The sequence below is a fragment of the Lepidochelys kempii genome, chromosome 2, assembly GCF_965140265.1.
Source record: "Lepidochelys kempii isolate rLepKem1 chromosome 2, rLepKem1.hap2, whole genome shotgun sequence".
Lineage (NCBI taxonomy): Eukaryota > Metazoa > Chordata > Testudines > Cheloniidae > Lepidochelys > Lepidochelys kempii.
In genome coordinates, this window is record NC_133257.1 from 154,674,873 (window position 1) to 154,701,720 (window position 26,848).

The 26,848-nt window shown below is 43.6% G+C and overlaps 1 protein-coding gene across 1 annotated transcript in view; it reads left to right on the top strand.

Moving 5' to 3' along the window:
• The window catches only part of TMEFF1 (transmembrane protein with EGF like and two follistatin like domains 1), a 224,807-nt gene that overhangs the window by 157,978 nt on the left and 39,981 nt on the right, over positions 1 to 26,848 (top strand). The window contains exon 5 of the mRNA XM_073332493.1: positions 11,981 to 12,077. Within this exon, the coding sequence (XP_073188594.1) occupies positions 11,981 to 12,077 (97 nt within the window). The remainder of the gene's footprint in view (positions 1 to 11,980; positions 12,078 to 26,848) is intronic.

Here is a 26,848-nt window from a genome sequence, read left to right on the forward strand (position 1 = left end):
TGGTAAGCATTGATTTCACTGTACACACACAAACCGATAGATATTTCTATTGATAATAACACAAATGTTAGCACAGTTTGTTTTAAGGATATTTACTGTGTATATTTTGATATGTGATGTTTTATGTTTTAACAAACATATACATGTATAAACATGTATAAAGCTTTAACTTCTTGAGTCTCCACATCTACTGTCATTAAGTTGTCTGTTCCCCCCATAATTTCTTGCAACTGTGAAAACTTAGTGATTAAAAATAGAAAATATGCATAAAAATAAGCATCAGTATTAGCCTCATGCTGAGCAGTCCTTTCGAATGAGAGGAGATATGCCTCTACGTCATCTCCTGATGTCATCTTTGGCAGACAACCAGTGGTCCTCAGGGTTCGCATCCCGTCGGACCCCTGGCCTGGGTGGTGGGGATCTTCAGCTAGTCCACCACCTCTCTCAAGAGGGCACGATCTTGGGTCGCCTGGCTCATCAATAATTGATTGGTTTCCTGCTGTAGCCGTATAGACTCCTGTTATGCCATTGCCTGAACCCGGGTGGCCTCCTGCTGGGCTACCATGGCTTGTACCAGAGCTCTTACCACCTCCTCCATTGTGGTACAAAGCAAACAAACCAAAACAAAAAAAAATCCAAAACCCCAGTGCACTTTTTAAAAAAAAACCTTTCTTCCGCCATGCTGTGAACGAAGTCCCACTCCTGACACTAGTTGTGACAAAGCTCTGTTCTAGTCTCCGTGGGTCCCGCATTTCCTGGTGGATTTCGCTAGCCTCAGAGGCTCACTGTGACCCTCCATGTAACCCTTCTCTCGCTAGAGACAAAGAATCATAGAATCATAGAATCATAGAATCTCAGGGTTGGAAGGGACCCCAGAAGGTCATCTAGTCCAACCCCCTGCTCAAAGCAGGACCAATTCCCAGTTAAATCATCCCAGCCAGGGCTTTGTCAAGCCTGACCTTAAAAACCTCTAAGGAAGGAGATTCTACCACCTCCCTAGGTAACGCATTCCAGTGTTTCACCACCCTCTTAGTGAAAAAGTTTTTCCTAATATCCAATCTAAACCTCCCCCACTGCAACTTGAGACCATTACTCCTCGTTCTGTCATCTGCTACCATTGAGAACAGTCTAGAGCCATCCTCTTTGGAACCCCCTTTCAGGTAGTTGAAAGCAGCTATCAAATCCCCCCTCATTCTTCTCTTCTGCAGGCTAAACAATCCCAGCTCCCTCAGCCTCTCCTCATAAGTCATGTGTTCCAGTCCCCTAATCATTTTTGTTGCCCTTCGCTGGACTCTCTCCAATTTATCCACATCCTTCTTGAAGTGTGGGGCCCAAAACTGGACACAGTACTCCAGATGAGGCCTCACCAATGTCGAATAGAGGGGAACGATCACGTCCCTCGATCTGCTCGCTATGCCCCTACTTATACATCCCAAAATGCCATTGGCCTTCTTGGCAACAAGGGCACACTGCTGACTCATATCCAGCTTCTCGTCCACTGTCACCCCTAGGTCCTTTTCTGCAGAACTGCTGCCTAGCCATTCGGTCCCTAGTCTGTAGCTGTGCATTGGGTTCTTCCGTCCTAAGTGCAGGACCCTGCACTTATCCTTATTGAACCTCATCAGATTCCTTTTGGCCCAATCTTCCAATTGGTCTAGGTCCTTCTGTATCCTATCCCTCCCCTCCAGCGTATCTACCACTCCTCCCAGTTTAGTATCATCCGCAAATTTGCTGAGAGTGCAATCCACACCATCCTCCAGATCATTTATGAAGATATTGAATAAAACCGGCCCCAGGACCGACCCTTGGGGCACTCCACTTGATACCGGCTGCCAACTAGACATGGAGCCATTGATCACTACCCGTTGAGCCCGACAATTTAGCCAGCTTTCTACCCACCTTATGGTGCATTCATCCAGCCCATACTTCCTTAACTTGCTGACAAGAATACTATGGGAGACCGTGTCAAAAGCTTTGCTAAAGTCAAGAAACAATACATCCACTGCTTTCCCTTCATCCACAGAACCAGTAATCTCATCATAAAAGGCGATTAGATTAGTCAGGCATGACCTTCCCTTGGTGAATCCATGCTGGCTGTTCCTGATCACTTTCCTCTCATGCAAGTGCTTCAGGATTGATTCTTTGAGGACCTGCTCCATGATTTTTCCAGGGACTGAGGTGAGGCTGACTGGCCTGTAGTTCCCAGGATCTTCCTTCTTCCCTTTTTTAAAGATTGGCACTACATTAGCCTTTTTCCAGTCATCCGGGACTTCCCCGGTTCGCCACGAGTTTTCAAAGATAATGGCCAGTGGCTCTGCAATCACAGCCGCCAATTCCTTCAGCACTCTCGGATGCAACTCGTCCGGCCCCATGGACTTGTGCACGTCCAGCTTTTCTAAATAGTCCCTAACCGCCTCTATCTCCACAGAGGGCTGGCCATCTCTTCCGCATTTTGTGATGCCCAGCGCAGCAGTCTGGGAGCTGACCTTGTTAGTGAAAACAGAGGCAAAAAAAGCATTGAGTACATTAGCTTTTTCCACATCCTCTGTCACTAGGTTGCCTCCCTCATTCAGTAAGGGGCCCACACATTCCTTGGCTTTCTTCTTGTTGCCAACATACCTGAAGAAACCCTTCTTGTTACTCTTGACATCTCTGGCTAGCTGCAGCTCCAGGTGCGATTTGGCCCTCCTGATAACATTCCTACATGCCCGAGCAATATTTTTATACTCTTCCCTGGTCATATGTCTACTGAGCCATTTTCATCATAAGCCAGCGAGGGAGGTGAGAAGAAGTTATCTTTCCTTGCACAGTCTCTATTGTCTCCCAGTCTCAGTGATTAATCAGGGGACAAAGGGGGAGGGGGGAGAGCCTGGGCCCACCCTCTACTCCAGGCTCCAGCCCAGGGACCCAATAGTATCAGCTATGGTAGCTGACCTTTTAGAAACATGGCATGTACAATTCCCTGGGCTACTTCCCCCACAGCAGGAGCAGTGGGCCAGCATTCTCGCCTCTTTTTGTGTGGAGAGGCCCAGAAGGCCTACTTTGACTTGCCTGCCACGGATGCCACTGACTCTTCCCGTCTGAAAGCAGAGATCCTAGCACGATCAGGGGTAACGGCAGCAGTAAGGACCCAGAGATTCCATGAGTGGAAATACCAGGAGAACAAACCCTCGAGGTCCCAGCTATTCGACCTCATACACCTCTCACGGAAGTGGTTAGAGCCCAAGGTGTGCAGGTCAGAGGAGATTTTGGAGACCCTGGTCATAGACCATTACATGCGGGGACTGCTGCCAGATCTCTGCAAATGGGTAGGCCAGAACGATCCATCCACGTATGGCGAGATGATCACGCTGGTAGAAAGACGAATGACAGCCAGGGAACTGACCCGACTGCCCAAGGAAGGCCCCTTTCAAAGCAAGCACCCGACCCCAAACCTGGAAGTTTGGGCAGCCAAACCCCGGGGAGTCCTAGGTGGAAGAAGGGGGGGCCGAAAACCAGCAGGGACCCCAGAAGGAAGGGATTGGCCTGAGTGGGGGGAACCCTGGGACTAAACCCCCTAATGCCCGGGATAGGGAGTGATTAAAAGCAATTATAGATGTTATGCATGTGCGGAGTGGGGAGACACAGCAGCACAGTGTCCCAGCACTGAGGAGCCTATGCAATGTAACTTGGGGAATTGGGAGGTCCCATGCTCCTTATCCACCTCATGGGAGTCGGATTAGCCCCGCATAAGTACACCAGGCCAGTGAGGATAAATGGAGCAGAGACTACAGCGCTTGTGGACTCTGGGAGTGCTATCACCCTCATATCGGGTAACCTGGTAAAAAGTAGTCAGCTGCTACAAGCCAAATGCATAGCAGTGATGTGCGTGCATGGGGCCGTGAGCCATTACCCCACCATCCCAGTGGAGATAGAGGTTCAGGGAAACCCCATTGAGGTGACCAGGGGCGTAGTTCCTAAACTCACATATCCTGTAGTCATTGGGAGGGACTATCCAGGGTTTGATAATTTACTCCCCCTGGAGAGGCTGGAGGGAGGTGGGGACCCTGAGGACAGCAACTCGTCACCAGAAGAATGTCAACCCCCGAGGTTCGCTGAGATTTCTCAGGATCTGTTCTCAGCCACCGAAAAGACCCGGAAGACAAAACAAGAGAGGAAGGCCGCGAAGGCATTGGGAACCCAGATCCTGACCCAGGGCCAGAAGATTTCCCTAGTAGGCAGATGGACGCACACAGCCAACAGAGAAACTTCCACCACAGAAGGTGAGCCAGAGGCTGCCTCCAGCCATGACAGCAGCGAGCCGTTGGAAGAAGCAGAAGCCAGACCCTGGGAGCTTGGGCAGGTTAGTCCTGGGAGAGAGACTTTTGGGAGGGACCAGGCAGAGGACCCCAGATATGATAACACCAGGAAAGAGGTGGCCAAGATTGATGGGATACCCGTGGATGGGAAGGTCCGGGGTCCCCGGACCTTCCCCTATAGTGAAAAAAGATCTCCTGTACCGCGTGGTGCAAATGTAGGAGCAAGAGATACAACAACTTCTGGTGCCACGAAAACATCAAAAAGCCATATTGAGTCTCGCCCACAGTCACCTGTTTGGAGGACACCTAGGGGTAGAGAAAACCCAGACACGGATCCTGCGGAGGTTCTTCTGGCCAGGAGTACATGAAGATGTCCGGCGATACTGCACCTCTTGTCCAGAGTGTCAGTTACATAGCCCTCGCCCATACTTGCAGGCTTCTTTGATACCTCTTCCAATAATAGAGGTTCCTTTCGAACGGATAGCCATGGATCTGGTAGGGCCCCTAGAGAAGACAGCTTGGGACCACCAACATGTGCTTGTTGTACTGGACTATGCAACCTGGTACCTGGAAGCTGTTCCCCTGCGCAATGCAGCTTCCAAGACAATAGCTAAGGAGCTAGTATAGATCTTTGCCCGGGTTGGGCTACCCAAGGAGATATTGACTGATCAAGGGACACCTTTCATGTCCAAGTTGATGAAAGATCTCTGTTCATTGCTCCATGTACAAGCCCTACGGACCTCTGTATACCACCCGCAAACAGATGGCCTTGTGGAAAGATTCAATAGGACCCCCAAGGCCATGATCAGGAAAGTGGTGAGCCGGGATGGGAAAGACTGGGATACCCTATTGCCTTACCTCATGTTTGCCATCCGGGAGGTTCTGCAAGCCTCCACGGGTTTCTCTTCATTCGAACTACTATATGGGCACCACCCTCGGGGCATATTGGATATAGCCAGAGAAGCCTGGGAAGAGGAGCCAAATCCTGGAAGGAACATAGTTGAGCATGTACTGCAGATGAGAGATCGGATAGTCTGAGTTACGCCCATTGTACGGGAAGACTTGGAGAGAGCACAGGAGACCCAATGAACCCACTTGGAGAAAGTTGAGGCAGTTCTGTGCACCTTAACGCGGGCTGGCCTCACTGCTAATGTGCCATAGGGCTAGCCATAGCTAATGCTAAATGCACCATAGGGCTAGCAGAGGCTAGGTACCTGGGATATATTGTGGGAAGGGGTATAGTGAAGCCCCAAACGAATAAGCTAGAGGCAATTCAAAACTGGCCCTGGCCGACCCGTAAGAAGCAGGTCCATGCATTCCTAGGCATGGTAGGCTACTACCGACGTTTTATTCCCCACTTCGCCACTAGGGCAAGTCCCCTAACGGACCTGGTGAAGGCCTGAGGTCCAGACATGGTAAAGTGGACCGACGCAGCAAAGGAGGCATTTACAGACCTTTGGACGGCCCTCTATAATGACCCCGTACTCATAGCCCCGGACTTTAACAGGGAATTTATTTTACAAACAGACGCTTCCGAGGTGGGGGTGGGGGCAGTTCTGTCACAAGTGGTGGGAGAAGAGGAACACCTGATCCTCTACCTAAGCAGAAAGCTTCTCCCAAGAGAAGACTCTCACAGTAGTCGAGAGAGAATGCCTTGCTGTCAAATGGGCTATGGAGACACTGTGTTATTACCTCTTAGGCCGGCGATTTACTCTTGTGACGGACCATGCACCCCTCCAGTGGATGCAGCAAAATAAGGAAAAGAATGCAAGGGTCACCAGGTGGTTCTTATCCCTCCAACCATTCCAGTTCCGCATACGGCACAGGGCTGGATGCCACCATGGCAACGCTGATGGTCTGTCATGAGCATACTGCCTGGCATCCCAAGTTGCCCAACTCTATGGTGTTGAGCAGAGGGGGGGGATATGTGACGGGGCAAGGCCAAATGGCTATAGAAAAGTAGTGGGAAATAGATATATTAGCTCCAGGCTAAACAAATCCCTGGTACCAGGATAAGTGAAATGGCAGCTGCTCCAGGTCAATTAAGACACTTGGGGCCAATTAAGAACTTTCCAGAAGGTAGGGAGAATGCTAGGTTGATTGGGACACCTGAGGCCAATCAGGAACTGGCTGAAACTAGTTAAAAGCCTCCCAGTTAGTCAGGTGGGTGTGCATGTCAGGAGCTGTGGGAGGAAGTTGCGCTGTTGGAGAGACTGAGTAGTACTCACCATATCAGGCACAAGGAAGGAGGCCCTGGGGTAAGGGTGAAGTGGAGCTTGAGGAAGTGAGGGTTGCTGTCGGGGAAGTAGCCCAGGGAATTGTACGTCATGTTTCTAAAAGGTCAGCTACCATTGCTGATACTATTAGGGTCCCTGGGCTGGAGCCCGGAGTAGAGGAATGGCCCGGGCTCCCCCACACCTTTGCCCTTTGATTAATCACTGAGACCGGGAGACAACAGAGACTGTGCAAGGAAGGATAACTTCCTCACCTCCCTCACTGGCTTATGATGAAAATGGCTCAGTAGACTGTGACCCTTGTCTTTAGAGAGAGAAGGGTATGTGGAGGGTCACAGTGAGCCTCTGAAGCTAGCGAAATCCACCAGGAAATGAGGGACCCACAGAGGCAAGGACAGAGCTTTGTCACAATATATATATCGATTAAGGTGGGCTATTATCAGCAGGAGAAAAAAAACTTTTGTAGTGATAATCAGGATGGCCCATTTCAAACAGTTGACAAGAATTTTCCCCCTACTGTTACTCACACCTTCTTGTCAACTGTTTGAAATGGGCCATCCTGATTATCACTACAAAAGTTTTTTTTCTCCTGCTGATAATAGCCCACCTTAATCGATTAGTCTCATCAGAGTTGGTATGGCAACCCCCATTTTTTCATGTTCTCTGTATGTGTGTGTGTGTATATATATATATATCTATATATATATATATCTATATATCTTCCTACTGTATTTTCCACTGCAAACATCTGATAAAGTGGGCATTGGTCCATGAAAGCTTATGCTCAAATAAATTTGTTAGTCTCTAACGTGCCACAAGTACACTCCTCATTCTTTTAGCTGTTTTGCTTAGCAAAGAGAAGGTTATAAGGTGATTTGATTACAGTCTATATGTTCCTACATTAGGAATAAATATTTAATAATGGGCTCTTCAGTCTAGCAAAGATATAACATGATCCAAAGGCTGGAAATTGAAAGTAGACCAATTCAGACTAGACATAAAGTGTAAGTTTTTAACACTGAGGTAATTAACCGTTAGAACAAATTATCAAGGGTCATGGTGGATTCTCCATCACTGACCATTTTTAAATCAAGACAGGATGTTTTTCTAAAAGATCTGCTCTAGGAATTATTTTGGGGAAAATTCTATGGCCTGGAAGTCCTAGTCTACAGGAGGTCAGACCAGATTGTTGCAGTTGGTCCCTCTGGCCTTGAAATCTATGATAGAAGAATGTTGATAAATTGGAGAGGGTTCAGAGAAGAGCCATGGGAATAATTAAAAGATTGGAAAACATGCCTTATGGTGCAAGACTCAAGGAGCTCAATCTATTTAGCTTAACAAAGAAAAGCTTAAGGGGTGACTTGATCACAGTTTATAAATACATATGTGGGGAATAGAAATTTGATAATAGAGGACTCTTAATCTAGCAGACAAAGGCATAATAAGATTATGGCTAGAATTTGAAGATAGACAAATTCAGACTAGAAATGAGATTTGAATTTACAATAATTAGGATAATTAACCATGGAACAATTTACCCAGGGTTTGATAGATTCTCCATCTGTGGAAACTTTAAAATCAAGATTGGATGTTTTTCCAAAAGGTGTGCTCTAGTTCAAACAGGAATTGATTCAGGGAAGTCCTATGGCCTGTGCTACACAGCAGTGGTTCTCAAAGCCAGTCTGCCGCTTGTTCAGGAAAAGCCCCTGGCGGGCCAGACTGGTTTGTTTACCTGTCGCGTCTGCAGATTTGGCCAATCGCGGCTCCCACTGACCGTGGTTCGCTGCGCCGGGCCAATGGGGGCTGCAGGAAGCGGCGCAGGCCAAGGGACATGCTGGCTGCCCTTCCCGCAGCCCCCACTGGCCTGGAGCAGCGAACCGCAGCCAGTGGGAGCCGCGATCGGCCGAACCTGCAGACGCGGCAGGTAAACAAACCGGTCCAGCCTGCCAGGGGCTTTCCCTGAACAAGCGGCAGACCGGCTTAGAGAACCACTGCTATACAGGAGGTCAGACTAGTTTATGACAGTGGTCCCTTCTGTCTTTATAATCTATGAATCTATCACTCTGAATTTATATCAACTATAAATTATTGCATCCAGCTCTCCTCATGCTTTTTCAGCTGTGCTGGCAACTGAGTAAGAAATGGAGCCAAGACTTTACTCATCTCTTTGTCTATCTAATCCCAGTTTATCTGCTCCAGGTGCATCTAGACCTAAGGTCCAAGAAGCCATGTAGGTACAAGGGGGCTTCTTCCTCTTCCATACTCCCAGGCATGCTGCATTTAAGGGATACCAACAACTTAGAATTTACATTTCTGGCATAATTTGTTTAACTGGCTATTGTTACAAATAGCACATGACCACTATAAGAGAAGGAGATGAGAGAAAATACTTTTCTCTGTTACTAACTTTATCTTTGACAACATTTTGTATTTTGTATAGTCAATTTCACTGTTTCAGTATAGTCAGTTTCCCCTGTTTGAGTCTTTTTAAAGTCAACAAAACAGAGAAAAACACTTTAAAAGTAGGAAAATGTGGTTGTAAAAACCACCAAAATTGGCAGTGTGACTCAGGGACAGGTTAGTATCTGAAATTATTTTAAACAATTTTTTTTAATCACTGTATTGTGATGTTAGAGTGTTCCTTTAATGGTATTATTGAGATTGAAAATTTAGCTGCAGAACTCCAAATGTAAAAAAAAAAAAAATACTGTAGGAAATTAAATTAACCAAATTATTTTAAACTATTTCTCTGCAATATTATTTTTATTCCAGTATGGAAAAAATTGTGTTCTTAAAAGGATAAAGACAGATTTAATTCTTTAAGGTGCACTCATCATACACATAAATGTATTATAAAATATAACTAGACACAGCTTTGGTTGTGTTTGATAATTTTATATTTATATTGCCCATCCAACATTAAAATGTGTTTCATTTTTAATGTGTGTGTTTGGCTCAAGTAGATTTTATATTTAGCTTTAACTTGGCCACTAATAAAGGCAAGAAAGCTGAGACAGTAGTTTAGAAAAAATGTGAGCTTTGAAATATGAAACATGTTTTCATATTCTGCTTTCCTGGGGAGTTTTTAATTTAGAATCAATTAACAGAAATATAAGTCATTATGGTGTATAAGGATCCTGTAGTGTGTAGAGATTCACGGTGATCTGACATGCAATGTTTGACATGTAATAATGCCTTTAAAATACACCATGTCCTTCTAACAATGCAGTACTTTTGGCCCAGTGAAATTTTTGTACCTCTGAAGATCTTAATATTCTTATGGTTACATTGTTCTGCACTTTGAATTTGAAAACTATATTTTTCTTGATCAGCTTGATATTTTTTATGAACTCGTGGAGAGAAAAAAAGAGAACACCATTTACTATGATATTCCACCAAATGTGTCATAACAGTTATAAATTGTTATAAACAGCTCAGGATTAAACAAAGACTGTGAATGGCTAGCCAACTACAAAAGCAGTTTCTCCTCCCTTGGTGTTCACACCTCAACTGCTAGAAGAGGGCCTCATCCTCCCTGATTGAACTAACCTCGTTATCCCTAACCTGATGCTTGCTTGCTTGTATTTATACCTGCCTCTGGAAATTTCCACTACATGCATCCAACAAAGTGGATATTCACCCACAAAAGCTTATGCTCCAATACGTCTGTTAGTGTATAAGGTGCCACAGGACTCTTTACTGCTTTTACTGATCCAGACTAACACGGCTACCCCTCTGATACTTGACAGTTATAAATTAGGCATCTATCAAATTCTAGATATCCTACATCAGAACATTGTGGATCTACATTTTCCTCCCATGTGACTGATGAGCTGTGATGTCAGTGTGAACCACAAGAATAATTCTGTTGCCTGTAGGACCAATATTTTTGAACCTTGGAGATGTGTTCTATCTTCTACAGGAAGTTCCATTTCTATCAGTATCTTATCAGGATAATGCTCTGGGTCTTCTGTATGTCCTAAACCACTGATGATGATAAGCATGAAAAGGAATAGGCTGGAACTATGAGAAATTAGTATAATCTAGTACAAAGTAGAAGAAAATCTATCCTCAGGGACGTAGAGGAAAAAATCATTACATGTAACAAGTAGTTATATGGAACTATGTCTATAATTACAGAACTTCAATTAAAATTTTTTCCTTTCTTTCTGCTTGGCTATGTATACATTCTTTACATGAACATCATTAAATTACCAGTCAAATGGTATTAAAAGGTGCATGTTTTATATGGTGTTAGTGTCAAATAAAGTGTCCTTAAAATGAGCTAGTATGTATATTAGTGTTGGATTTAGAGAACTGAGGAAAATCAATAGCAAATCACTCTGTACAACAATAAAGGAGTAGTAAATAGCAAATGAAGCAATGGTTTTTGTTTGGTTGGTTTTTTTGTTTTTGTGTGCTATCTTGTAATTGTTATCACTCTATCAAACTTTAGTTGTTGCCCAATTTTGGAAGAAGTAATACTAGTGAAGCTAATGACTGTGGTATAAATACATGACAACGCTATGCCTACAAGCTGCTTTCCTGTTGAAAGGCAAGCTGCCATAAATATAAAGGGAAGGGTTACCACCTTTCTGTATACAGTGCTATAAAATCCCTCTGGCCAGAGGCAAAGTCCTTTTACCTGCAAAGGGTTAAGAAGCTCAGGTAACCTGGCTGGCACCTGACCCAAAATGACCAATGAGGGGACAAGATACTTTCAGATCTGGAGGGGGGGAAAAGGCTTTTGTCTGTCTGTGTAATACCTTTGCTGGGAACAGATCAAGGATGCAAGCCCTCCAACTCCTGTAAAGTTCGTAAGTAATCTAGCTAGAAAATGCATTCGGTTTTCTTTGTTTTGGCTTGTGAAATTTGCTGTGCTGGAGGAAATGTGTATTCCTGTTTGTGTGTCTTTTTGTAACTTAAGGTTTTGCCTAGAGGGATTCTCTATGTTTTGAATCTGACTGCCTGTAAGATTATCTTCCATTCTGATCTTAGAGTTGTTCTCTTATCTTTTTTGTTCTTCTAATAAAGTTCTGTTTTTTTAAGAATGTGACTAGGTTTTTTTGGGCCTTAAAAATCCAAGGCTGGTCTGTGCTCATCTTGTTTATTCTCAACCCTCCCCAGGAAAGGGAGTGTAAGGGCTTGGGGGGATATTTTGGGGAAATAGGAACTCCAAGTGGTCCTTAGCTGAGTGTTGGTTTGTTAAAGCACTTGGTGGTGGCAGCGTTTTACCTAATCTAAGGGCAAAGACTTTGTGCCTTGGGGAAGTTTTAACCTAAGCTGGTAAAATAAGCTTAGGGGGTCTTGCATGTGGGTCCCCACATTTGTACCCTAAAGTTCAGAGTGGGGGAAGGAACCCTGACACAAGCTAATTTGCGTAGACAGAGTCATAGCATAATGTAAAAGAAGTCATATTTTCTGATGACACTGCCTTGTTTTATTTAGAGTATGAAGGATCTGGAACAGAAGTTCACAGAAAACACTCCAAATGTGGGGCTTGCAAGTACAGGGCTGAGTGTGATGAAGATGCAGAAAATGTTGGGTAAGTAATAAGTTTCCTTCCAAAAAAGAAAAGAAAAAGATAAAATCATGATAATATTCCTGACAGTAATCTTCACTTTTAATATGTGAAATCTTGCAGCTATTTGGTAGAATTGCATGTGAATATATGTAAACAAGGAGCTACATGTAAGGATTTATTTTCTGCTTTACTTTAAAGCCTTCACAAATGGTTTATACTTCATTGGCACAAATATCGCATTTCAGCTTGATTTCTGATTAAGGACATTATATAAATACATTATTAAAATATGAATAAATAAAGGAGTCTATCAATATCATTACAATAAATAGCTTTAATGAGTTTTTTTTTTAATTCAGGTAAGAAGGAATAAGGAATCTTTAAAAAAAAAAAGAAATCAGAAAAATGTTAGTCCACTTCTCAGTTCAGATTTATTATCTACTGTAGCCCATAAAATGGTACAGGCTTTTGTCAAGGCTGTCATTTCTGTCAAAATAAACTTCAGATCAAAATATTGAGCGGAACTGGGGATCTGATTCAGTAATTTTTTTCTAGGTCATTGTGACATTTGACCTCTGAAACACATCTTTGGGAAACCCCTCTTATGAAAAGAAAAATATCTGTCAGTTGTCAAAGTAAAGGACCATGCAAGGAATAGTTTTTAGAGAATTTTAAAGAAAATACATAGTGCACAAGCAAATGTGCAAATTAGATTACATTGAGGCCCTGATTACACTACATCATATTTATATTGCATCTGACAATATATTTAGGCTGTTAGCACTGTCCTCTAAGACAGTGGTTCTCAAAGCCGGTCTGCTGCTTTTTCAGACCTGTTTGTTTACCTGCTGTGTCCGCAGGTTCGGCCGATCGCGGCTCCCACTGGCCACGGTTTGCTGCTCCAAGCCAATGGGGGCTGCGGGAAGGGCGGCCAGCATGTCCCTTGGCCCGCGCCGCTTCCCGCAGCCCCATTGGCCTGGAGCGGCGATCGGCCGAACCTGCGGATGCAGCAGGTAAACAAACCAGTCCGGCCCGCCAGGGGCTTTCCCTGAACAAACGGCAGACCAGCTTTGAGAACCACTGCTCTAAGGTACCAAACTATGTGTTGTCATGCAAGAGACAGCTCCTCAGAGTGGCCCTACAGGCTTTAGTCCTTTAGGCTTTGGGAAGAAAGAAGTTAAAAGGTTTTGCATTCCAGATTCGCAAGTAGTCATACATTAGCATTGCAGTGCTGAAGGAGGTTATCTTTAGTGTCTGCTGTATGGTGAATACTGGCTTTATGGTTGCTGAGGCTCTGGGTAAGGTGTTGTGGGAAATATCATACCATTGCCTTCCAGGCCTCGCTCTGGTTGTACAGGTTAGTGATATTTGTGATGTTGTTGTAGCCATGTTGGTCCCAGGATATGAGAAAGACCAGATGGGTGAGGTAATGTCTTTTATTGGACCCACCTCTGTTGGGGAGAGAGAAAGACGAGCTTTCGAGCTGACACACACAGAGCTCTGCTCCAGACTTGAAGAAGTTGGTCCAAAAAAAGATACTATTTCACCCATCTTGTCTCTCAGGTTAGTGACAGGCACACACACAATCTGCCAAGTCCTCTGAGCATTCCCCTGTAGTGTCCAGCCTCTGTTCCACTGAACACTCTCAAAATTCTTAGATCCCCTTTTCCCTAAGGAATAATATACCTCAGCTCACCAGTTTTAAGTCAGGGTCACCACTCCACTCAACACACAGCACTTAGATATATTTATACTATAAACAAAAATAAGTATATTGTCAAGGAATAGAGATTCAAATGATGGGAAGTAAAAATATTGGAAACAAATAGTTACATATAAAACAAAATCATAACATCCTTTCTAGAGCCTAAACTTAACTCACAGGATGTTCCCTTTTTCCTACAGAATAGCCTACCCAAAGTCTCTGCACCCCCAGATAGACCAGACCAGACCAAACCTTTGATCTGCACCTGAAAATAGGGTCCCACCCTCTGTGCTGTTTACTTCTTCCTGTTGATTTTCCTCTGAAGTCTTCACAATCTTTGAAGTAGCTTTTGACTCAGTATGCTAACAGGTTGCTATGATAACACACACAATGGGCAACCACGGAGATAAGTGTTTCCCAGCTCCTGTCTGGAGAAGCTTGTCTCAAGGCATGACTTTTGTTAACTGCAGACTTCAAGAACATGATTTTTAGTATCTATACCTAGCTCCTCACTTATTTTCCATACATACCTCTTGCAATGATTATGATGACCAGCGTAATGTAGACTGACATTAGAAACCTTACATGACATTCTTTTGGTGAACCCAGGTGGTTCCTGTCACCCTGTGTGCTCAGCCAGTTGGCATCAAGAGGTTTCTGGGTCACAGATACGTACACACAAGGGGAAGGATTAAGATTGCCTGTGCAACCCTTAATCCTAGTGCTTCCTAACTTTTGAGTACATGACTTTTTTCAACATAAATAACTTCATTTTAAAACAAAGGGAGTTTGTTTATGTAGTTATCGATGCTCTATCTATCTATCTATCTAAAGAGATAAAAACAAATGCTGTTGTGTGCAACTGAGTTATGCCCCAAGATTAATCTTCGATCTTTTTAAACTTTCATTCTCCTTAAAGAAACTGAATTGTGAGTCTTGAAATTGCTCTTAACTCAGCTTTTTAACTAACATTAGAGTTTATAACATTCCAGTGGTCTCTGATCAGAACTATAACACATTTTTATTATGCAAGAACATGCAGAGCTTGAAGAACTCAGGCTTTATGTTGGGTTTTGTATTTTTTTTTTTCATTTTGTTTGATGCTCCAGAAATGTTATCTAGTTAGAACACAAGTGGTAGGAGTGCATGGTAAATTAAATGCAAAAATATAAACAACTTTATCACTTTTACAGTGTCTGTAGAAATTGTTATTGTTGACTTTAATGTTAAGTGGACTGATTAAGAGAAAAGTGACGTCTGAGCAGATGGTTGTCACAAATGACATGCCACAGTTGGAAAATTTAATGTTCAAATAGATGCAAATTAGTATACTGTGTAATATTCCTGTATGATAATGCAGAAAGAAATTATGTTGAGGAAACATCTTAGAAATCTAATTCATCATTGTTTTTCATTTCATACATTGGTGATAATTATAATATATATTTTTAGAAGTAAACAGACTTTTATGTAAAGGCTTTTAAATACTATATAATAAGCATTAACACATGCACAAACAATCTCAAGTTTGTATGCACAAACAGAATATGGTTACAATACAGTATATTTTTATATAAGAGAGATAATGTGGCTGATGAAATGTCTTCTATTGGACCAACTTTTGTTGGTGGAAGCTTTCAAGCATCACAGAGCTCTTCCTCAGGCCTGGAGAAGATAACCAGAGTGTCTAAGCTAAATACACGATGGGACACATTGTTAAGCATAAGGTGTTCCATGTTGTAGGAGACCACTTACAATGAAGTGAGTGATTAACAACTCTGCAATTGTGGGACAATCAAGGGTTAGCTTGCAGCAGGGTGTGTTAGAAATTGTTGTAATGGGCCATAAAACCAGTGTCTCTGCTAAATCCATGGTTTTTAGTGCCCATTATACAAGAATCTCATACTACTCCAAACCTGCAGAAAACCGGACAAATTCAACAGGAATGGGTTTCATGCAGCAGCCCACAACTCTGTTAAATGAATCCCAAAACATGTATATGGGAATGAGAGTGAAGCCGCCGTCCCACCCTACTTTTTAACTAGCGGGTAGTTATTTGCATCCAGTGTGGTAAGATTATCCAGTTTAACCAAGAGGGGGAGATGGGACTCAGCTTTACCCCAGTAGCCTTCAACTGGGGACTCAGCCTGTGCTGAGATCCTTTAAACCCTCTTCTTGTATGGAGGATGAGGGTACTCAGGAAGGTGACTGAGGGTTTGTCTACTCTTTAAATGCTACAGCTGCAATTGCGCCTCTGTAGCGCTTCAGTTTAGATCAGAGGTGGGCAAACTATGGCCCTCAGGCCACATCCAGACCGCAGGACTGTCCTGCCCAGCCCTTGAGCTCCCGGCTGGGGAGGCTAGCCCGTGGCCCCTTCCCCACTTTCACCCCTCCCCTGCAGCCTCAGCATGACGTGACACCAGCACTCCTGCCGGGCAGGGCGGTGGTATGGCTGTGAGCTCCTGCTACTCTGAGCAGCATGGTAAGGGGGGGAGGGGTTGGATAAGGGCCTGGGGGTTCTAGGGGGCAGTCAGGGGACAGGGGGCAGTCAGATGGGGGTGGGGTCCCAGGGAACGGTTAGGGGCAGGGTCCCAGGAAGGGGCAGTCAGGGGACAAGGAGCGGGGGGGTTGGATGGGTCGGTGGTTCTGAGGGGGGCAGTCAGGGGGCGAGAAGTGGGAGGGGGAGGATAGGGGGTGGGGTCCAGGCTGTTCGGGGAGGCACAGCCTTCCCTACCCGGCCCTCCATAAAGTTTCGCAACCCGGATGTGGCCCTCAGGCCAAAAAGTTTGCCCACCCCTGGTTTAGATGCTACCTACACTGACAGAAGGGATTCTCCTGTCAGTGTAGATAATCCACCTCCCTGAGAGGTGGTAGAATTCTTCCATCAGGAGTTGGTCAGTTTAACTACATTGCACAAGGATGGGAATTTTTCAAACCCCTGGAGTGATGAAGCTGGGTCAACCCAACATTTTAGTATAAACCAGGCCTCTGTCTGCGGAAACTTAAGACCACCCTTGTCCCAAACCAATTTCAGTCTGTGTCAGTCTCTCCTGAGTCTGGTGTTCAGGTCACCCTTTTAGTCCATTCATTCACACTGGATGCTGGATGCAAGCTGTAACAAAGCTGGTTTTTGTTTGTTTTTGTTTTAAATTTGTTATTCCTCTTCACTACCCTCAAGATATGTCTACACTATAGTAGCTACAGTGGAACAGCTGTGCTCCTGTAGCACCGTAGTGTAGATCAGGGATGATCAATTATTTTTTGGCAAGGTCCAAATTTCTTGGGCAAGGTATAGTTAAGGTCCAGATTCCAGAGTAAATAATTTAAAAAGTAATAATGATAATGATAATAAGTAAATACAAAGATTTTGTGGTCCATTCAAAAGCCTCTGGCAGTCCAGATTTGGTCCACAGTCCACCTATTAACCACCCCTGGTATAGATGCTTCCTACTCAACAGAAGGTTTTTTTCTATGGATGTAGTTAATTTGCCTCTCCAAGAGGTGGTAGCTAGGTGGATGGAAGAATTCTTCTGTCTACAGTGGGGGTTAGGTTAACCAAACTATGTCACACAGGGAGTGGCATTCTTCACAGTCCTGAGCTATGTAGCTAGATCAATCTAATTTTTAGGTGTAGACTTGGCCTAAGTAACCAGCCAATCCTCTGGGCTTCTGTGAAGGAGGTAAAAAACCCAGTCTGAAATAGGCCAGTCTTGACTGGTGGGGAAAATCCCTTCCCAACCACTAAAAAGGTGATCTGGCTAGGCCCACCATATCCCCAGAGATCCAGCCAGGCACATACAGACCACAAGGGAGGGCTGGGTGGGGGCTGAATGGCCAACCATTCCCAGGAGGCCTTGTATCCCTAGAGGGGGATGATGCAGGAGCCGATTGGATCCAGTAACCCATCCTCAAACTGGCTAGTCATGGATTTTCACAGGGTGGCATAGTCCCGTGACTTGTCGCACCTGTGTAGGCATTCCTGGTGCCCATGAGGAGAGTAAACCTGGAGAAGGGAAAAGTCACAGTGCCTTCCTTAGGACCCAAAGAGTTGTCTATCCCCCGCTGGTCTGACCAAACCCCCTTCTGCACTGAATTGAAGGGGCAATGTACGACACATATAAGGGTCAAAATGGTATCGTAAAAAGGTGAGAGAGGAGCAGATAGGGACAGTAGACGAGAAGAGATAAGAAAAGCTGATACATGTAAGCACTGGTATAGGAAACTGGCCAAATGCTCACTGACTGTGGGCAGTAAAAAAGAAGTGTGTTTTGAGTTGAATTTTGAAATGGTTTGGGAATGAAACCTGGTGAGGAGGAGAATCAGATATGCCAATATAGCGTTTGAGGCATTCTTGGAGGTTAGTATGTTCTAAAGCTGTAAAAAAGGCTAAGGCATTTAAATAGTGTAGGGCAGCAATTGAAACCTCCATAGTTGGTTTTCCTTAGTTATACCATAGGAAAACTACATTGTAACTTTTTCCAGCATGTATTGTACTTTACAGTGTTGTTCTGTTTGCTCATGTAATAGTAAGTAACAGACAATCCTACCAATATGCAATCAACTTGCAATCAAATGTTTCAATATTTATTGAAACATTAAAACCACTGTTGCATAAAGCTTAAATAAACATACGTATGTGTGTAGCATATGTTTTTAATCTTTATAGTGTAGTGTTTTAATCAACTACTTTTTCGGTGCAAGGAGCATTTAGGACTACATGCTTTTAATATTATTACAAGCAGCAAGAACAGTGAGTCAATTTTTTTATAGCTGAAACAAATGGCACCTGATGCAGATTTGATAAGGAATCTAAAGAACAATAAGATACCTTCATTTTGGTCTTAATATTAAAATTTTACCATTAATGGATATCAGGGATGCCTAATACATTTTTCCATCTCTAAGTTTATCTGTAATCCTCTGAAACCTGATGTAGTAGCATGAAGCACAGAATCATCCTTTTCGCAATATCCACCTGCAACTCTGGCAAGTTAACTGGCAACAGAAACATGAACATATTTGTGAATTCTTTAAGATGTTCTGATGAGAAAGGTGTGGTATCAAGTATGCATACTTTTTCCTGAGGGTTCAGATCTCTCAACAACGTACCAAATGACATCTGCTTTTTTAAGCTTTAATTTTGTTGTCTTGCTGTTTTCTACTTGTCCCTTTTTGACATACCAAAACTCTTATCAAATTGAAGGCAACATAATAAATATGAATATGTTTTAAACTGGGCTGTCAAACGATTAAAATTTAATCACGATTAATCGCACTGTTAAACAATAATAGAATGCCATTTATATAAATATTATTGGATGTTTTCTACATTTGCAAATATATTGATTTCAATTACAATACAGAATACAAAGTGTACAGTGTTCACTTTTTATTTATTTTTGATTACAAGTATTTGCACTGTAAAAAAACAAAATAAATAGTATTTTTCAATTACCTAATACAAGTACTGTTGTGCAATCTCTTTGTCACAAAAGTTGAACTTAAAAATGTAGAATTATGTACAAAATCCCCTGCATTCAAAAATTAAACAATGTAAAATTTTAGAGCTTGCAAGTCCACTCAGTCCTACTTCTTGTTCAGCCAATCCCTCAGACAAACAAGTTTGTTTACAATTTGCATGAGATAATGCTGCCCACTTCTTGTTTACAATGTTGCCTGAAAGTGAGAACAGGCATCCCCATGGCACTGTTGTATCCAGCATTGCAAGATATTTATGTGCCAGATGCGCTAAAGATTGATATGTCCCGTCATGCTTCAACCACCATTCCAGGGGACATTTGTCCATGTTGATGGTTCTACTCGATAACAATCCAAAACAATGCTGACTGATGTGTTCATTTTCATTATCTGAGTCAGATGCCACCAGCAGAACGTCGATTTTCTTTTTGGTAGTTCGGGTTCTGTAGTTTCCGCATTGGAGTGTTGCTCTTTTAAGACTTCTGAAAGCATGCTGCATACCTCGTCCCTCTCAGATTTTGGAAGGCACTTCAGATTCTTAAACCTTGGGTTGAGGGCTGTGTCTATTTTTAGAAATCTCACATTGGTACCTTCTTTGCATTTTGTCAGATCTGCAGTGAAAGTGTTCTTAAAATGAACAACATGTCCTGGGTCATCATCCGAGATGGCTATAACGTGAAATATATGGCAGAATGCAAGTAAAACAGAGCAGGGGACATACAATTCTCCCTGAAGGAGTTCAATCACAAATTTAATTAACACATTATTTTTTTAATGACCATCATCAGCATGGAAGCATGTCCTCTGGAATGGTGGCTGAAGCATGAAGGGGCATACGAATGTTTAGCAGACCTGGCATGTAAATAACTTCCAATGCCAGCTACAAAAGTGCCATGCAAATGCCTGTTCTCACTTTCTGGTGACATTGTAAATAAGAAGTGGGCAGCATTATCTCCTGTAAATGTAAACAAACTTGTTTGTCTTAGTGATTGGCTGAACATGTAGGACTGAGTGGACTTGTAGGCTCTGAAGTTTTCCATTGTTTGTTTTTTGCGTGCAGTTATGTAACAAAAAAAATTACATTTGTAAATTTCACTTTCATGATAAAGAGATTGCACTACAGGACTTGTATGAGGTGAGCTGAAAAATACTTTTTCTTTAGTTTATCATTTTTACAGTGCAAATATTTGTAATAAAAATAATATACACTTTGATTTCAATTACAACACAGAATACAATACGTATGAAAATGTAGAAAAACATCCAAAATATTTAATACATTTCAATTGGTATTCTATTGTTTAACAGTGTGATGAAAACTGCGATTAATCGTGATTAATTTTTTTAATGACAATTAATGTTTTTAAGTTAATTGCGTGAGTTACCTGTGATTAATCAACACCCTAATTTTAAAATAAATAAAATGAGGATTTAAGGATTGTACAATTCAGCTGTCCAAGTCAGTTTTCTTTCCCTTTATCTTTCTTGCGCTAGGGACATTGTAATTCAGTACAACCATCTCATATTTTGTAATATTTTTTCAGATGCAAAGTATCTTCCATCACAGAAATTAGCATATATTAATAGGGAACTAAATGAGCCTCTTCTGCTTTTTACACTCTGTTATGTGGTACATCCCCGCTTTATCATGCCAAAACATTGCTTAGGGCTTGTCTGCAGAGCAAGTTACTGTGCTGCAAGCCAGGGTCTGAATCTACAACGCACCAGCTTGCCACACAGTAACATCCCATGTCGACTCAGCTATAGTGCAGTAAAAATCTGGGACTGTAGCTGGTGGGCTATAGATTCACACCCTGGCTTGCAGTTCAGTTACTTGCTGTGTAGAAAAGTCCTTAGATAACTGTATAAGATGACATGTTACACTCTAGTGACTGGCTAATTAAGGGTTAGAAAGACTTTTTATTAAAAAACCCTTTTTCCAGCCTGTCATAACTTTAGCAAAAATATTTCCAGGGTGAAACATTGAGTGAAAGAGATTCTCCCCCAACTCATTTCTCTTTTTTGGCAAAAACTAATTTATCCATTTCTGAGTTAAAAGAATGCAAAACAAGATAATTTTAAGTCTCATGTATTTTTCTTACCGAACGCCAAAAACCGATTAATTGTAAAACTTCAAATATTGCATTTCATTAGTCCTGACAGAGGATTACAGTTTTACCTATTCCAGTTTTTTTTTTAATGGATAAGATGTGCAAATGAGGTACTGAGCATGCTCACTCTTATTTTATAAAATGTCAAAGCCCTGTTTTGAAACATGATGTGGATTTTCAAAAGATTGGCAACTGATCCCTAGAAAGAGCTTTCTGGATTAATGTTCGACAACATTCACTTTTTGAAAAGAAACATTTTTAGTGATATTTAGATCAATATGAATGATGTTTGACATTAAACATGTTTCTACTTTATTCAGCGACCACAAAAGAAACTTTGTGGCCCTTCTAGGTTATGACAAAGTAAAGTTTAAATAGCTGCTAATAAACATGTTAACCTTATTTTTGGTGAATACAGGTCAGCCGGAATAATCCTCCTTAATTATTCCTCTTTTCTCCTGAACACTTGTTTGTAAAATTGTAAAACGTATAGGAAAACAAATCAAATTAAATAGTGGATCCATGTAAACAAATTATGTAAAATTGAGCTGCCACAGTCCAGGAATAAAAGGGATTGTATAATAGTATTTTTAAGGTACTGACCATTAAAAACTTGATTGGTGGAGAAAGCTATTACTAAGCTACTAAGGGAGAGGCTGTTCTAGATTTGATTTTAACAAATAGGGAGGAACTGGTTGAGAATTGCAAAGTAGAAGGCAGCTTGGTAGAAAGTGGTCCGACGAAGTGGGTATTCACCCACAAAAGCTTATACTCCAGTACATCTGTTAGTCTATAAGGTGCCACAGGACTCTTTGCCACTTTTCCAGATCCAGATTAACAGGGCTACCCCTCTGATACTTAAATAAGTTACATTAACTGTTACATTTATTTCTTTAAAAAAACAAAAACAAAAAAAACCTCCATGGTTTCGGTCATACCTGGATCCCCAGGCTTCAAGAGATGCGTCTCCTGTAAAGATGCCATGTCCATCTTGGACGGGCATTCACAGTGTGTACGCTGTTTGGGGGAGTCTCATGTATCCCAAAAATGTGTCCACTGCAACAAATTGAAAGCGCGAACCCGCAAGGACAGGGAGCTCAGGCTTAAAAAGCTGCTCCTGGAAAACTCCCTCAGACGTGCGTCTGACCCTGGCCAGCAAACCTCTGTGACAGCCTTCAGAGGCAAAACAAAAGGAAAAAAACATGGCCAGTTTCCTCTCCCCTCAGGAGCCGTTCCTTGAGGAAGAAGTTAAAACAGGCTCTCCTGTCACCAGTAACTGCCGCTCCGCGGCTCAGCACTTTCCACGTGGCAGGCACCTCAGGCACTGACTGCGAGTCGGCTGCCCCACTACATGGTGCCGAGGCTCAGGGCTTCCAGTTGCCTGCCTCTTTCAGCTCTCCCTCGGCCTCCTCTGTCAGTATGGTGCCAAGAGCTGCTACGGTGCCGACAGTACAAGCGGCAGCTGCAGCACCACCCTTTGATCTTGCAGCGCCGCTTTTGCAGCTGCCACTCTTAGCACCGAGCCTGCTGACATCTCTAGACTCCCTTGCAGGGCCTACCTCAGGGGCTCCTATTCCACGGAGCCAGCTTGCACCCCCGGGACACCCTTCGGTGCTCCAGCAGATGCCCTAGCAGACTCTGCTTCCACCAGCTACACTGGCACCAACTCCTGGTCACTCAGCTCCACCGCAGTTTTTACAGCCAGAGGAATTAAGGGTGTCCCATGCTCCTGACTCTCCTCTTCTCAGCACCAGCCTCTCACTGAGACCGTTAGCACCCTACCTTCAGTACTCCCCTACCACTTCAAACCCCTCCAATGAAGTGTGGGAGGACGAGGAAGAGGAATATGATGACCAGAAGTTTTCCTCTCAATACTCTCCCCAGATTCAGTTACCTTCAACTGGGAGACACATTACAGCACAATCTCCATATCCTCAAGGCTATCTACACCCCTGTATGGCAATCCCTGGATGGCCACACCGGGGTCCATAGACCTACACCACACCACACTCAGGTCTTTCACGGGCTGCCCAGAGGACAGCTGTCAGACCCTCTCCACTGCCTGCTTACACTGAAACCCAGATAAGAACTGAAGTGGCCGCCACCCCTACAAAGGACACTGCCCCGCACACCTCTTCTATAGTGATAACACCACAAGACGCCATGGTACCCCCACCACCTCCCACTACTGATGATGAGCTTCCTCACTTTCTAGAGTTGTTTCAGAGAGTAGCAGAAGAGCTCAAGATTACCCAGGAGGAGGTACCTGAAACATACCACGAACTTACCGACATCCTGCAAGCTATGACCTCCCCCAAAATAGCCCTACCAATTAATGGGGCCATTATGGAACCTGCTAAAGCTATTTGGCAGACCCCAGCTACAATAACACCCACTAGCAAGAGATTGGACCGTAAATATTTTGTCCTATCTAAGGGTTCTGAGTTTCTATTTACGCACCCCTCACCTAATTCGCTAGTGGTCGACACGGCCAATCAGAAAAACAAATACCAGCACTTCCACTCCACTCCTTCAGACAAAGATAACAAGGGAATGGACTCCTTCAGCCGCAAAGTGTATTCTTCTTCCACTTTTCAATTTAGAGTAGCGAACTATGTGGCGCGCTTAGCAAACTCTGACCACAAAAATTATGCTAAAGTAATGCAATTTATTGTGTCGGAGGATAAACGACAAGATTTTAAAGCCGTGGTGTCCGAGGGCCAATTGATCTCCCACACAGTTCTTCAAGCTGCCCTTGATGCTGCGGACGCAGTGGCCAGATCCACAGCCACGGCTGTCGTCATGCAGCGGGCCTCATGGCTTGCTTCTTTCTCCTTTCTGAAGGAGATACAGAATATAGTCAAAGATCTCCCTTTCGATGGAGACAAGATCTTCGTCTCTACAACCAATGAGGTCCTTCACTCCATGAAGGACTCCCGTGCCACACTCCGATCCTTAGGCATCCAAATACCTGCCTCAAAGAAGAGACAATGTAGAGATCAGCCATACCAATGGCTGCATTACCATACCTTTGCGCAACGTCCACTTTTCGGACAATATGATACGCAACACCACCAACGACATAAGCCCAGGAACCAAAGACATTTGCCCTTCGCAAACAACAGCAACCCACCCTCCTAACCCAAATAAACAAATTTGAAGTCTTGGTCGAGGGTATAGAAAACCTCACATCCCCTCCAGTTCCAACTCCAACCAACCATTTTTTTGGACACCATTTGTGTCCATTCCTGGCCAATTGGAAAACCATCACTAAGGGCAGATGGGTCCTGGAAATTATCAGATTGGGTTATGCCATACCCTTCCTTGCCTTACCTCCCACCCCATCCCTAGTCAGGGACCCCTCTCACAAACAGTTGCTCTGTCAAGAGGTACAACATCTCATACATCTCGAAGCAATAGAGGAGGTACCCCTTCAACACAGAGGGAAAGGGTTTTACTCCCACTACTTCTTGACAGAAAATAAAAATGGCTGTTGGCGCCCTATCCTCGATCTTCGACGTTTGAACAAGTTCATCAAGAAACAGAAATTCCGGATGGTTACTCTCCCAATGATAATTCCGACGCTGGAACAAGGAGATTGGTTTTCAATCCTTGACCTCCAAGACGTATATTTCCATGTCTCTATCCACCCTGCCCATCAACATTTCCTCTGGTTTGCTGTGGGAGCGCAACATTACCAATATAGAGTCCTCCCATTTGGCCTCTATACCGCACCACATGTCTTCTCCAAGGTGCTAGCAGTTGTAATAGCACATCTCAGAAAAAAAGGAATCCTCATATTTCCTTACCTGGACGACTGTCTCCTCAAGTCTCCCACTCAGTTTAGAAGGGTTTCAGAGTAACAACCGTGTTAGTCTGTATTCGCAAAAAGAAAAGGAGTACTTGTGGCACCTTGGAGACTAACACATTTATTTGAGCATAAGCTTTCGGATTTGTGCTGGAAATGGCCCAACTTGATTATCATACACATTGTAAGGAGAGTGATCACTTTAGATAAGCTATTACCAGCAGGAGAGTGGGGTGGGGGGAGGTATTTTTTCATGATTTGTGTGTATAAAAAGATCTTCTACACTTTCCACAGTATGCATCCGATGAAGTGAGCTGTAACTCACGAAAGCTTATGCTCAAATAAAATTGGTTAGTCTCTAAGGTGCCACAAGTACTCCTTTTCTTTTTACTCAGTTAGAAGTGAACCACGCAACTCTTGCAACCCTTCAATGCTTCCGCACCGTGGGCCTGCAAATAAACAAAAACAAATCTACCTTACAATCTACCCAACAAATTGATTTCATGGGCACCCACCTCGATTCCACCACTGGTCTTGTATCTCTCCCCCAGGACAGATTCCACACAATGGGCATCCTTATTACCCAGATACGTGCCAGCCCACAGACTACAGTCCAAGATTCCCTACAGCTCTTAGGACATATAGCTGCTTGCACATTTGTGGTAGCAAATGCGCACCTGTACATGCGATGACTTCAGGGTTGGCTTGCCATGGTATACAAACCAAACAAGCACAGGCTAAACAGATTACTAACTATGCCCCAGAAAGTCAAGGACTAACTTCTCTGGTTAACCTCTCCCATCAACCTCTGCACTGGAATTCCTTTCCGACAAGATCCCCCTTCAATTACCATCACAGATACATCCCTCACAGGATGGGGAGCACACATCGGCCACCTCATTACTCAAGGCCACTTCAGAAACCAAGCTTCACATAAATTTGCTAGAGCTCCGGGCTGTACGCAATGCCTGCCTCCATTTCCTTCCCATCATCCAAAACCGCTGAATTCGAATCATGACCGACAACATCACATGCATGTTTTATATCAACAGACAGCGGGGAGCTCGGTCACACTCCCTTTACACAGAGGCCGTAAAACTTTGGAACTGGTGCCTTCAACACAATTATCCATATCTCCACCTCATACCTGCCAGGTTCTCAGAATCCCACCGCAGATGAGCTCAGCAGATCGTTCCCCATACAGCACGAGTGGGAACTCAACAACTCCATTCTTTCCAACATCTTACAGACCTGGGCCTATCCCCAACTGGATCTATTTGCCACAGCAATAAACAAAAAATGCCTGACATTCTGCTCCAGAGTAGGCCTGGGGAAACACTCATGACAAGATGCCTTTATGCTCCCTTGGACCAAAACTCTCATGTATGAGTTCCCACCAATGCCTCTATTACACAAAGTCATTCAGAAGATACAAACAGACAGAGCCAACATCATTCTCATAACCCCAGCGTGGCCCAGGCAACCGTGGTACCCTTTCCTCCTGCGCATGTCAGTCAAGCCACCCATTCCCCTTCCCCCACTCGGCAACCTCCCATCACAACACAGGGGACAACTGTTTCACCCTGACATACAACGTCTCCACCTGAGGGCCTGACTGATCAATGGTTCTCTAATGTTGAGTTAACATGTTCGGACCAAGTATGCACTATCTTGCTACACAGCAGAACAC